This window comes from Dromiciops gliroides, chromosome 4, assembly GCF_019393635.1.
Source record: "Dromiciops gliroides isolate mDroGli1 chromosome 4, mDroGli1.pri, whole genome shotgun sequence".
Lineage (NCBI taxonomy): Eukaryota > Metazoa > Chordata > Mammalia > Microbiotheria > Microbiotheriidae > Dromiciops > Dromiciops gliroides.
The window spans coordinates 8,965,940-8,979,815 of NC_057864.1; the positions used below are offsets into that span (position 1 = coordinate 8,965,940).

The window sequence follows — 13,876 nt, forward strand, 5'->3', positions numbered from 1 at the left end:
CACAGGAAGCCCATGAAGGTTCCAAGATACAAGTAGAAACCGTAAAACAGTCTGTGCTCTCAAGGAGCTCACCATCTGTGTGTCCACTAAGGAAAAACAAGGAGCAATAGGAGAAAGCTACATAGAGACATGGGCTCCAATCTCTTGGTACTATAAGGAGTCAGGTATAAAAACCTCCCAAGTGCTTCTCCAGAGTTCTGCCTATGGAGTCACAGGACTTGGATTGAAAATCCACCTTTGCGGCTTCTATTTTTGTTGTTGTTGTTGTTGTTGTTGGGCTATGTTTCCGTCACATCTGACTCTTCATGATTCTATTTGAGGTTTTCTTGGCAGAGGTACTGGAGTATTTGTTACGATTTCCTTTTTCAGCTAATTTTACAGATGAGGAAACTGAGGCAAACAAGGTTAAATTACTTTCCCAGGGTCACACAGCTAGAAAGGGACTGAGGCCAGGTTTGAACTCAAGAAAATGTATCTTCCTGATCCCATATTGGTGCTTTATTCATCACACCATCTAGCTACTTTTGTGACTTTGGGCAAATTTTTCCACCCTCTGTCCCTCAGTTTCTTCATTTGTAAAATAAGGAAGTTGGCTTACATTTGCTCTCAGGCACCTTGCAGCTCTATATCTATGATTCTGCAAATAGAGGGAAAAGTTGCTGGAGGAGGTAATAATGAGAGGCTCACTCCTGGCAGCCCCCATTCAAAGCCCTAGGACATGTCTTTAAAGAAGTAAAACTTAAACATTATGCATGTCTTTCTTTAGTGATAATCATTTTAGTTTTTTAATGCTGCATGAAAATATTGGATCTAAAAATAGAATCCATTACCAATCAATCAATCTATCAAATAATCAACAAGCATTTATGAAGTATTTGCTTTGTGCTGGGCACCATCAGGTGCTTGGGATACAAGTACAAAGAAAAGCACTGGTCAGCTTGGGAGGATCCTTGTAAGGCAATTCTTAGGAAAAAAGAAAATAAAACATTTAATCAAAAACATTAAATCATTTAGAAATAAGACGCTTACCATTTTTACTGATGTCAAGTTCTTTGAGATTAACTAAACTAGCAATAGTGGTTGGCAGATTCGAAAGATCATTATCTGGGATACTCAGTTTTCGGAGAGCTTGACAGTTGAACAATTGCTGAAATGGAAAATAATGATGAATTAGATTACAATTGGATTACATTTGATTTGCAAGCAAATTTAATGATAAGAAAATTCAATGTATAATCTCCATATATTATATATGTATGTATTAGCATAAAAAGATAAATCAATGTCATTTTATCTTTAATCCCATATTGCAAGTTTCTTTTAGCATATCACCACTTGGGTATTCAAAATCAAATGGATCAATTCCTGTCCTGAATGACTCCCCCTTTTCTAAATTCCCATTTCTGTCAAACGTAGTTCCATTCTCACACTCACCCCCATCCAAAAGCTGCAGTGTTCTGGATCATAGAACCATGGGTTCTCAAGTCAGAAGAGAATTGAGATGGTGGATCCAACCTCCTTGTATCATGTGCCATCTTTGGCCTCACTCTTCTCTTTATTTCCCAATCTAATATGCATTATCAAGCACATACTCTGTACAAGGCAAGATGTTAGGTGCTGGGGATAGAATGAACAGAAATGCTGGCTTCAAAGACTTTATGTTCTTCTTGGGTGCAGGGTGGTTGGGAGGGAGAAGGTGAAGAGATACAACATTGATCCAAACAAGTATAAGATAATTTGAGGATGTGATAGCACAGACAACAGGTAAAGCTTCCTGTTGGACATGGCACATGAGTTGACTTTTAAAGCAAATTAGGAATTCCTAGAGACAGAGATGAGGAGGGAATATGGTTGGAACAAGTGAGAGATGCAGTGCTGAACTCAGAGAAATCAGAATAATGAGGACCATGTACCTAATGGGTGCTTAATAATGGCTGGTTGAATTAAATTGAAAGACAAAAATGCCAGAGGAAAGGAACTCCTGTTTTGACTGCTTCTTGCCATTCAGAAAGAGCCCAAATAGTATGGGAGATAGAACCAGCCAAAGAGGAAGACCAGGGCTCAGGGTCTACCTCAGACACATATTGGCTGTTCCCCTCCCAGAATCCCAACATACCTCTCTATGATCATGACATTCAAAGAAGGTGCTGACCTTCCTCCTTAGTATGAGTGCTTCCTAATTGGGAGGTTCATTATACCAATGGAGTCAAGGGACCAGTCTAATTCTTCTCTCTTGTTCATCAATAATAAGGCTTTATTATGTGCGTGCTATGTATCAAGCACTTACACCAAGATAAGAACAAGCAAATGAATGGTCAACCATTTATTTCATGTATCTTTTGTGCCAGGCACTGGGGACACATGTTCTTTGAATACAGCAACCCCCAATTACAGAAAGCTTGCATTTTCACCAAGAATGACTTTAAGGATGCTCTCCTTGATATTCCCCAAAGAGATAAAAAAGAGGGAAAAGACCCACATTCTTCAGAGTATCTACAACAGCTCTTTTGGGTGTGTCAGCAAAGACCTGAAAACCAAAGAAGAAAGGTGCCTGCCTATGGGAAATGACCCAACACATATTGGTACATCAATGGAATGGAATGGGGTGAGGACTTGTCATTCTCAGAGGAAACTGGAAAGACCTGAAAAAAACTGGTGCAGAATAAAGTAGGCAGAATCAGGAGGACAATTTCTGCAACAAAATGTGATTGTTAAGAAAAAGAACTTTGAAAGACTTGAAAGCTGGCCAAGGCAGGACAAACCATCACTGCAGTGGACCAGAGACGAAGCATGCTGCCCATCCCCTGACAGGGAGGGGACGGATTTAAAATGCAGATGACAAAGGCATCTAGGGGTATGACCTATGTGGGGATGTGTTTAATTTGACTGCATATATTTGTTATGAAATCCTCCTTTTTTCTTGTTGATATTTTGAAGGGGAAATTGGAAGGAGAGAAAATAAATGACTGATAATTAGAAAAAAGGAAGGAAGTATGAAAATTATGATTCCCATGTTGGTTTGTTTGCCTATTATCCTCATACCAGCTTAGCTAAGAGTTGAGAGATTCATTTCCAATATGGCTGGGTGGTGACACATTTTTTTTTCTGGTCATGGAAGCTCATAAAGACCATGTGGAATCATATAATAATAGATACAGAACTGGAAGGGACGTTAGGGATCATTAAATATAGATACTTCTTTGTACAAATGAAGGATTGAGGAGCAGAAAAATTAAGTGACCTAACCAAGGTGACACAGTCATGGAATGTCTGAGGCAGTACACATGTCCTCCTGATGCCAAATTGAGCCTCTATCTACTGTCATAAAAGGGTGGAGATCTATGTTGGTGGAGGTAATGGCCATGTTAATAAAATTATTGATCCTATACTGCCATAGCAGATCTAATAGGTCTTGGATTGGAGTCAGGAAGACTTTACTTCATCTCATCTCTGATGCCTGCTGGCTGTGTGATCCTGGGCAAGTAAATAACCTCTCAGTGCCCCAGAAAACTTTAAGACTACATATTATAGATACATTTCTGACTTGTTTCAGAGGAGGGAGCAATTCACACAGAATCACATGGTTAGAACAAAATCTAAAAATGCCTATCAAAGGGCTTCATCCTTTTCTTCCACAATGCAGCTTGAACCATCACAAAATAAAGCCTTAGGTATGATTGAGTGTATCATTGAATTCTGAAATTCTCCATCTGAGCACTTACAAAAATGATGCCCATCACATCTTAGGAGAGTGATTATCCAGAGTCTCATCTGTGATACCCCTAGACATCAGGTCTTTAAGAAAGCTTTCTTATAGCTTGTAATGTTTTGGTTTTTCTTAAGCTATGGTGTCCTACTAGGGAAAAATGAAAGAGGACAACATTTTTCAAAGGGAAACATTTTACTGTTCTGGTATTTTATCAAAAAGTTTTCAACATTTAATTTATATTTTGATTTAAGATTTATCATAATTGGGGCAGCTAGTTGGTGCAGTGGATAGAGCACCAGCCCTGGATTCAGGAGGACCTGAGTTCAAATCTGGTCTCAGACACTTAACACTTACTAGCTGTGTGACCCTGGGCAAGTCACTTAACCCCAATTGCCTCACCAAAAAAAAAAGATTTATCATAACCAACATTGTATTATCCTTATGATATCTTTGTATTCTTAGAATAGATGATGGGCTTAGTAAAAACTGCATTGGTAAAAGACAAAAATAATATTATTATAAATTGACAGACTTACAAAGATCACACGGATAACATACCCATATGCATCTAATTGAAAATCAAAAGAGAAATATTTATTTTGCTGTCATTAAAGACATTGGAGAAGAATATGGCATAGCAGTTAGGAAACAGGTCTTGGGCTCAGGAAAGCCCTCTGTTCAAATCCCTGCTCAGACACTTCCCAGCTGTGTGATCGTGGACAAATCAGTCTCTGAACATCAATGTCCTCAGCTGTGAAATGGGGACAGTGATACCTGAACTACTTCCCTATTGCCTTATATAATGTCAGCCAACTATGAGGAAGTGAAAAATCCAGACCAAGTAATTCATCCCCCCATCCCACCTCTCAAAACTGCCAAGTGCACAGGCAGGACTCTCACAATTTCATTCTTTTTTTTTTTTCGGGGCAATGAGGGTTAAGTGACTTGCCCAGGGTCACACATCGAGTAAGTGTCAAGTGTCTGAAGTCAAATTTGAACTCAGGTCCTCCTGAATCCAGGGCCAGTGCTCTATCCACTGCGCCAGCTGGCTGCCCCAGTGCTTTAAGGTTTTTAAAATACTTTACATGTATCTCATTTTATCCTCCCAATAACCTTGGGAAGTAGGGCCTATTATTATTATTCCTATTTTACAGATGAGGAAACTGAGGCTTAGTGAGATTAATTGACTTGTCCAGGTTCACCCAGCACTATAGTAAGTGCTTGAAGCAGGACTGGAACTCAGGTCTTTCTGACTCCAGGTACTGTACCAAGAGGTACAAAAAGAGACAAAATACAGTCCCTGCCCTCAAGGAGCTCTCAATCTAATAGTGTAGACAGCATCTTAACAAATAAATAGAAAGCCAGCTGGTAGAGGATAGATGGGAAATAAGTAACCGACGGGAGGCCCTGGAATTAAGAGGGTTGGGGAAAGCTTTCTGTAGCTGGTGGGATGACAGCTGGACTTAAAGGAAGCAGAAGGGGGAGAGCATTCTGGGTGTGGGGGACAGCCTGGGAGGGTGCCTGAAGCTGAGATGGAGGGTCACATTCATCTATGATGTTTTGGAAGACTTCGATGAATTTCCTTGTCATCACAATGTGATTGGTACAAATAGAAGATTCTGTAGAATCCCAAGTTAGGTGACCACATCCTACCCAAATGTTAAATAGAGAAGAACAGGCTACCAATATGTCCTATTTCTCTTATGGATCCCTTGTGGTCTCTTTAATGGTCAGAGCCATTGGCATTAGTGAGTAAGCATAGTCCGGGGATTAAGTCAGAATCCCAGACAAATGTTCTCATTAGAAATGTCATGGGAAGGGTCAGTAGAGAAAGCTCAAGATGAGCAGGCTTAAGGAATACCTCAGGAGCAAAGCTCGTGTCAGCCAAGGGATCATGAAGGAAGCAAAGGCTATAAATAAAGTAGGATCTCTGAGCTGTTCATCAATGCCTCCTGCGAGCAACCACAGACAGAAAGCTGGAAGGAAATTAAAGATCATCTAGCCCAACCTCCTTATTTGACAGATGAAGAAACTGAGGCAGAAGAAGGTAAGTAGCTATTCAAGGTCACTCATGTAGTATTAGGCAGGGCTGAGATTTGACTCTTGGTCCCCTGATTCCAAATTCGGTGTCCTCTTGGTCACATTCAATTACCCAAGGAATTACAAAAACTGACATAACCTCATTGGATCCTTCTAATGAGTCAAGGCCAGTAATAGTGCAGCAGGACGTGGCAGAAGGAATGGTGCACCTGGAGTCAGTGTCTGAAGTTGAACCTTGTCTCTGATGTTGACTAGCTGGCTGACTCATACCGGAGTCACTTAATCTCAAAGACCCTCAGTGTCCTCTTTGTAAAGTGTGAATAGTGATAATCATATAATAGCACTTCTTACCTCTCACATGGTCATGGGGAGATTCATGCTATGCAAATGAGATGTAGCATATGGAAAACTCTTTGCCAGCCTTTAAAGCCCTATATGAATGACTACTAGGAGAGACTAGCACCTCCTACTCACATAGGCTCCGATGAGGTAACCTATATGAAGCATTTTGCAAATCTTAAAGTGCTCACTTTGTAAGTGGACAGTGATGGTGGTGGTTATAGTATGCATCAGAGGCAGAATTCAAACTCAGGTTTTCCCTGGCTTGCTTCCATCCATCCTAGTTCAAGCTAACTCTCTATCTCTGGATGTCCTCATGGCTTTTGAGTCAGTACCTCTGTGGGGCACGAATGGCTGCATGTAAGATTGTAGGATAACTGCAGCGATGGAAGAAATCAGGACTGGAAGCCAAGTTGACTTCCCCCACCTCTCAGACACTGAGGCACAGGCGTGGCCTCCCCATGGGTATGAGCTAGGAGAACTTGTGACAAATCGTCTCCCACTTCTTTATGCACATTCTTAAGGCATTTCCATTTATATCTCTTTCGTCTTCTGAACTGGAGGCTAAACCATGAAGCACCCATTACATGCATGAATTCCACACACAACGGGAGCTCAAACAACTATTGCCAAGTGATTATTCACAATGGCTAATCAAGCCAAGCTGCATGCCTCAATCTCCTAGAAATTATAATTTGTTAAAAATAAAACAAAACAAAACATTCTGTATATCAATGCAACAGGGTCCAGTGGATAAAAAGCCAGCCTTAGGAAAGATTTTGGCTTAGTGCCCTCCCTGACCCATATTGGCTGTGTGACCCTGGACAAATTATAGACTCTTTAGTGCCACCAGGTAATGCTTTAAGACTACTCAGGATTGATTAATAGGTTATTGATCAGTGGAGAAAGGTGTCCATTCCAAGAAAATCACAGATTAAGATCTTAAAAGAAAAAGGGTACATTCACCAGCTGTCACTGTACCAGGAATCTGAGACTAGTAAACATTTCGGGTGAATAGAAATTCCATAAGTAAAAAGCAAAACTTCTGAGTTTGAGCCATGGATGTCCACAGGCTGGTGAACAATTAAGAAAGTATTTTTTAATGAGTCTGTCAAGATTCATGCTTTGAATAAAGAAGTGAGAATCATTTCTGAGCTGGCTATAATTATTCCAGGATGGTAGAAAAAGCAAACATAATTAATAGTCAATTAGAGGAGGGTCATTAATGGTTATAGTTATTGCAACTTTCATCAGTTAATAGTTTTTCACATTTGAAGAACTGGGCAGCTAATAAAAGTGTTTTGAGTTCTGAAATATTTTTTTATAGAAAAATGTTTTCTTCTCTGGGTGAAAGGACCAATTTGTTTAGACATGACTTAAATTGGTATTAAAGCCATGGGGTTTTTAAATAAAGACTTGAATCTAATATATATGGTATTCAATGAGCCACACTGGGATTGACACCAGATAGTGACAACAAAAATGTACCTGGTACACAGTAGGCACTTAATAAATAGTTCTAGCTTGATTGGTTGTTGGCAGAACATCTGTGGAGAAAAGCATAAAACCTAAAAGATGCACGTCTTTCTCTCCGCTACTTGTGTGTTCAGAAAGCAGGATGCTAAGGTTAGCACTTCATTGTGTGACCTTGGCCAAGTCACTTCATTACAGCTGAGCACCTGGCACATAGAAGGTACTTAATAAATGCTTGGTGACTGTTGACTGACCATAGATCTCAGTTTCCTTACTTGTCAAAAGTGTCATGAAAGTGGCAGATCATATTTTATATTAATTGGTGTAGTTTTCATTAATCAGTCAATCAATAAGCATTAGGGGCAGCTAGGTGGCACAGTGGATAGAGCACTGGCCCTGGATTCAGGAGGACATGAATTCAAATCCGGCCTCAGACACTTTACACACTTACTAGCTATGTGACCCTGGGCAAGTCACTACCCCAATTGCCTCACCAAAAAAAAAAAAAAGCATTTATTAAGTGCCTACTACATGCCAAGCACTGCGCTAGGTTCTAGAATACAAAGACAAGAAAAAGTCCTTGCCCCAAGGAAATATGTATTTGTGCTGAGCTTATCTGTACACATGTAAGTATGTTCAAAATAAGGTGGTGCATATATGCATGTGTGTGTGTGTGTGTGTGTGTGTGTGTGTGCATGTGCAGAGGGAGGCACTAGCAGCTGGAGGGATCACCAAAGGCATCATGGCAGAGGTAATACTTCAGTTGAGCTTTGAGGGGAGCTAGACTTGGGGACTCCAAGAGGAAAGAATTGATTTGAGGCATGGAGACTGAAGATAGAGTATCATGAATGGAAGCAAAGCAGTAGAAGTATTAAGTGAATGAACTTTATTATTCATTCATCACTATGGTTGTTGTCCATTATTTATGTGGATTCTCCATGGGAGCCACCAGGATGGGAAAACAAGATGAAACTCCAAGCTCCTTCCCTGAGAGAACATGAGTCAGGGGAAAGATTCATCCAGGGAAGAGTGGACTTGGAGCCCCAGGGCACAGCTTCATCACTTGGCTGGCTCTGCCACTTTGGGGCTCATTGACCTTGGGCAACTGTTTAACCTCTGGGCCTCATTGTCTTCATCTGTAAAATTCAGGGGTTGGACCAGGTGCCCTTTCACATCTTTTATGGCTCTAAATCATGTCAGCTGGGTAGTGCAGTGGATGGAGTGTTGGACCAGGAGTCAGGAAGAGCTGAGTTTGAATCTTGTCTCAGACATTTACTAACTCTGGGCAAGGAACTCAGATTTATTTTCCTCATCGGTAAAATGGAGGTAATAATCATGCCTACATTATAGAGGTGCTGAGGGTCAAACATATGTAAAGCTCATAGCAAGCTTTAAAACAATATTATATATATATATATATATATATATATATATATATATATATATATATATATATATACTATTATCATTATTTCTGTTAAATCTTCTGATTCTCTCATTACAGTCCAATAGAAGAATAAGGCATGTCCATAAATGTGTCTAATACAAGTAAAATATGAAAATTACCAAAGAGGCTGTATCATAGGATCATAGATTTAGAGTGGAAAAGTCTTGACATATGTGATGTAGTCTGACCATCTTATTTTGTAGGTGAGAAAACTAGACAGATGAAGAGACTTGTCTATGATCCAAAGTGTTCTAAGACATGGAAAGATCCTTTTTAGCTGGGGAGATTAGAGAAAGCTTCATGGAAGATACTGCCTCCTGGTAGGGTCTAGAAAGAAGGGAAGAGGGATTTTTAACCCAATGAGATGAGTAAGGAATCTATTTCAGGTATGGAGAGCACTGAGCAAAAAGCCAGAGAACAAAGATGGAGCCTGAGAATGGGAAGTGATGGGATAGTTGCCTGTATGTGGTCGGTAGGAGAAAGGTTGTGGAAGGCCTTAAATGCCAGGGTGATTTGGCTAAACTTTATTCACTGAAGGTTTTTAAGTAAAAGAACAAGATGATGGGAGTAGCATGTTGGGATACTTACTCTGTTAGTTTGGGAAGAAAGATTGGACTGGAGAGAAAAGAAACAGGGGGCAGGAAGCTCTGAGTTAGGAGGGAATTACAAAAATGCAGGACAGGGATGGCCAGGACCTGAACCAGGATTGTGGCAACATGAGTGCAAAGGAGAGGACAGATGCAAGAGGACTGGTGGAAGTGAAGCCACCCAGATTTGGCACCTGTTAATAATATAGTAGGTGGGAGAGAATTTGGGGGTTCAGGCTTGGTTGTGTCAAGGTGGCGCCAGTAACTGTGATTGGGAAGTTAGGAGCAGGGGCAGGCTTTGAGGAGAAGATGAAAAGCTTGATTTTACAAATACTGAATTTGAGCTACATGTTAGACATCCTGGTGGAGCTATTCAGAATAATGATAATAAGGATGATAGCTAAAATTCATATAGTGCCTACCGTGTGCCAGGTACTAGCCTAAGCATTGTACAAATAACTCATTTGATACTCACAACAACTGTGGGAGGTAAGTGCTGTCATGAGTTCTTATTTTACAGATGAGGAAACTGAGGCAGACAGAGGTGAAGTGATTTGCTCAGGATTACAGAACTAGTAAGTATCTGAGGTCATCTTTGAACTCAGGTCTTCCTGCCTCTAGGCTCACTACTCTATCCACTGAACCACCCAGCTGCATCGGTAGGACTAGAAATCTAGGATTAAGGTGGAGGAAGGTCAAGGCAGAGAACAGGAATGGAGGCTGGACCTGTGACTTCAATAGCACAGGGAACTCTCAGAGAAGGAAACTTTTAGCCTTAGAAACTTAGAAATTCTGACTTTCTCATGTTTCTCTTTTACACAAGGCTGGAATCACATCCTCTTCTAAAAGACTGCACACCCACTCTGCAGCCTGTTAGCCTCTGCTACACATGGGTTCTTCCCCAACTCATCGGATCTTTCAGCTGTCTGTGTGCTTTTAAGAATTTCCTGTTGAAGTTTTCTTCTTATTACTTCTTCACATTTGGCTACCCACAGAATTTCACTCATGATTCCCAACCATTATGGTCTATTACTGTGACTATAACCCTGAGCTCCTGACTCAGGAACAATGGAATCAGAATTGTGCTATATGCTAAGGCTGAATGTGTGGGGTGGGGAAGGGCTGGGGGAGGATGGAGGGTGTTCTCAAGAAAAGAAATGTCATTTCATGGTCTTACTTTCGAATATAGAAAATTATGCAACACCAAGTGAACTTTCTGTAAACGAAATTCTTCCTCTCTTTGAGGTCTATTTTTACATGTTTTCTGACATTCTTTGTCATGCATTTTGTAGCAGCATTAATTTTTTTTATTTTCCAACTCTATGTCTCTGAGTTGCCCATGCCTACAAGATTAGAGAGAGAAGTACCAAGGTGAAATGAGTGAAAGGTTTGATGTCCAAAAAGCAACTCTTTCCTACGTGGCATGAGTTTTAGTGGACATTACAGTCAGTCCATCTCAGATTAGGGTGGGAAACACACTAAGGATAATCCAACAGTAACCAAAATGGTTGACCAAAATGTATTGGTGTTTTCCTCACACAACTTCCAAGGCTCTTTATTCAAGAGCAATGGATTTAAATTCAAGGGACCTGTGTTCAAAACCTTGCTCTGATTCCTATTTCTCTGTGACTTTGGACAAGTCACTTTACCCACTTCAATTTCCTCCAATGAGAGTTTTCAATTAGATAACCATTAAGATACCTCCTGGCTCTAAATCTGTGACCCTATTAGTAACACATTAGCCATGTGCCCTTGGACAAATACTTTACTTGTTTGGGCCTCAGTTTCTTCATATGTAAAATGAGGGGGTGGGAAAAATTACCTCTAATGTCTTTTCCAGCTCTATATCTCTGATTCTATGATTGTTCCCCAAAGGTTTGTGGATATACACCATGCTTCACCCAACAGAGCTACTATCGAAATACACGACTTCCATTTTTCTATAGGAATTAGGAGAGATTGGGCTATGAACTAGAACTGTATTTTCCTTGTTCCTGGGAACTCCCAGATGACAAAACTGCATTACCACTTGCAAGTCAGCACCTTCTTGGAATCTTTATGGTCTCAGAGAGGTTCACAGTGCACCATGAACTTAAATGGTTTATCCACATTCACGAAGGATATTTGTGTCAGGGGTTGAATTGTTATGGGCTCTCTACTCACTTTTCCCTGTTGTCTCTTCGATGGAATATAAGAAAGGAATCTCTCTCTATGTCTCTCATTCTTTCTCTTTCTCGGTCTCATCATCATTATCATCCATAGTAAAGAGTGATATTCCTCCTTCATGCCATGGGTTTTTGATGTTCTTCATTTTTGTCTCTTATACCCAACTCATCTAAGAGCTGGACAGCTCCTCAGACTTCAACTGGCCAATGAAGTTTCTGCTTCTGTATCACCTCTAGTGATACAGAAATTACTTCCTCCCTAGAAAGTCCATTCTACTTTGGGCCAGCTCAAATTCTCAGGAAGTCTATTCCTGAGTTCAAACCTAAATCTACTTCTTGGAAATAGCCACATGCATCTCCTAGTTCTGGTCCTTGGGTTTAAGTAGAACAAGGCTAATCTTTCTTTGAGGCAACCCTTCAAATCCTTCAACATTCTCTAAGTCTTCTTCACCAGATCAAAGTTCCTTGACCCATCCTCTCATGGAATGGCTTTGATTCTCTCCCTTATCTTTTTTATTTTCCTCTGGACACACTCTAGCTCATTCCCCTCTAAGGCTCAATTCCACATCTAAACCAATTCTCCAGAGGTGGTCTGATTAGGTCCCAGGAGAGTGGAGTGAAACATTTCATTCTAGATGTTAGGTTTTTATTTGTGTGGACAAAGATGGATGTCTTTCTGGGTTGGAATGTCACCCAGTAGATCATAAGGTTGAAAGTTGGGACTTAGACATTATTTTGTCCACCTCTCCCCCACTTTACAGATGTTGTAAATGATAGGTTAAGTGATTACCCTGGACTGTAGGAGCCTCCTCCTTTGAGATTATTTTCCATTCACTTCGAGTATATCTTATACATTTTCATGTTGTCTCATCTCTTAAAAAGTGAGCTCTTTGAGGGCAGGGACTGTCATGGTCTAGAGTCAGGAAGCCCAGGGTTCAAAACTTATATCCAACAAATATTGTCCTATGTACACTGTATTCTTTTATCTACTAGTTGGGCAAGTAATTTGACATTTTCAGACTCAGTTTTATTGTCCATGAAAGGGAAATAATAATAGCACCTACATGGAAGTCCTTATGAGCATGAGATGAGATAATACATGTAAAGTGTTTTGCGGACCTTAAGCATTATATAAATTCTCCCTATTGTTGCTATTTGTAATTAATAATATATAATGAGCATTTAGTACAATTTCTGGCACATGGGTACAGTTTAAGGGATATGTAGTTTATGGGAACTATTGGGTGAGGAAACTTCTTGTTTCCATGCAGGTTAGCACTTCTGCAACTTATAGTCTTTGAGAGCAACCTAGAGTACTGAGAAGTTAAGAGACTTGCTCAAAGTCACATGTTATATGTCAGAGTAGGAATTTGAACCCAGGTCTTCTTGACTCCAAGACCAACCCTCTGCCCACTCTGCCATATTGTATAGTACCTAGCACATAACATATATTTAATAAATAAATGTTTGTTGCTTGACTAGTAACAGAAGTAGGATTTATATTGAATTTACAGTCCTCCAATACTCCTGGGTCTTTTCTTCATAAGTGGTTATCTGTCCACATAGCTCTGCTTCCTGACCTTCATTCTGGGGTTGAATTGTTGAATTTAAGCATAGTATAATAAATTTGCTTCAGTGAAATTTAACTTTGAGAGTCAAGGAAACTGATTAGATCCAAAACTGGTTTTAGAGTTAGAAAGACCACAACCAGTTCCCTAAGTCACAGTTGTAGAAGAGTTGTGAGTCTGCATCAAAGGTGGGGGTCGTGGGGGTAGATTTCAAATGTTGAGCAGATAATAGGTGTTCAGCAGTGGGACAGCAGTCTTGATCTACCAGGGGAAGTCCAATGAGCCTAAGGACTACTTGAATGTCTTTAAAAAATTTTTCTGTATTTGATCATGAGCACCTGAAAGTCCTTTCAATGATCTCATCATTTGCATTTTTTGTGGTAGAGAAAATAAAGGCTGTTCCTACTTGATACCCATATCATAAATGACTATCTGTGTGGGAGTTGGGGAGCTCATTACCCACTTTTAGTGAAATCACAGACATGAGTCATTCTGAGGCTTTGCTTAGAAATTTCTTTGGAAAATTCCAGGTGGGGCATGAGCCAAGA

General features: G+C 40.2%; 1 protein-coding gene across 1 annotated transcript in view; it reads right to left on the minus strand.

Moving 5' to 3' along the window:
* LRRC7 (leucine rich repeat containing 7) overlaps positions 1-13,876 on the minus strand; it is a 574,557-nt gene that overhangs the window by 296,272 nt on the left and 264,409 nt on the right. Inside the window, 1 exon segment of the mRNA XM_044002921.1 lies at positions 1,030-1,147. Within this exon segment, the coding sequence (XP_043858856.1) occupies positions 1,030-1,147 (118 nt within the window).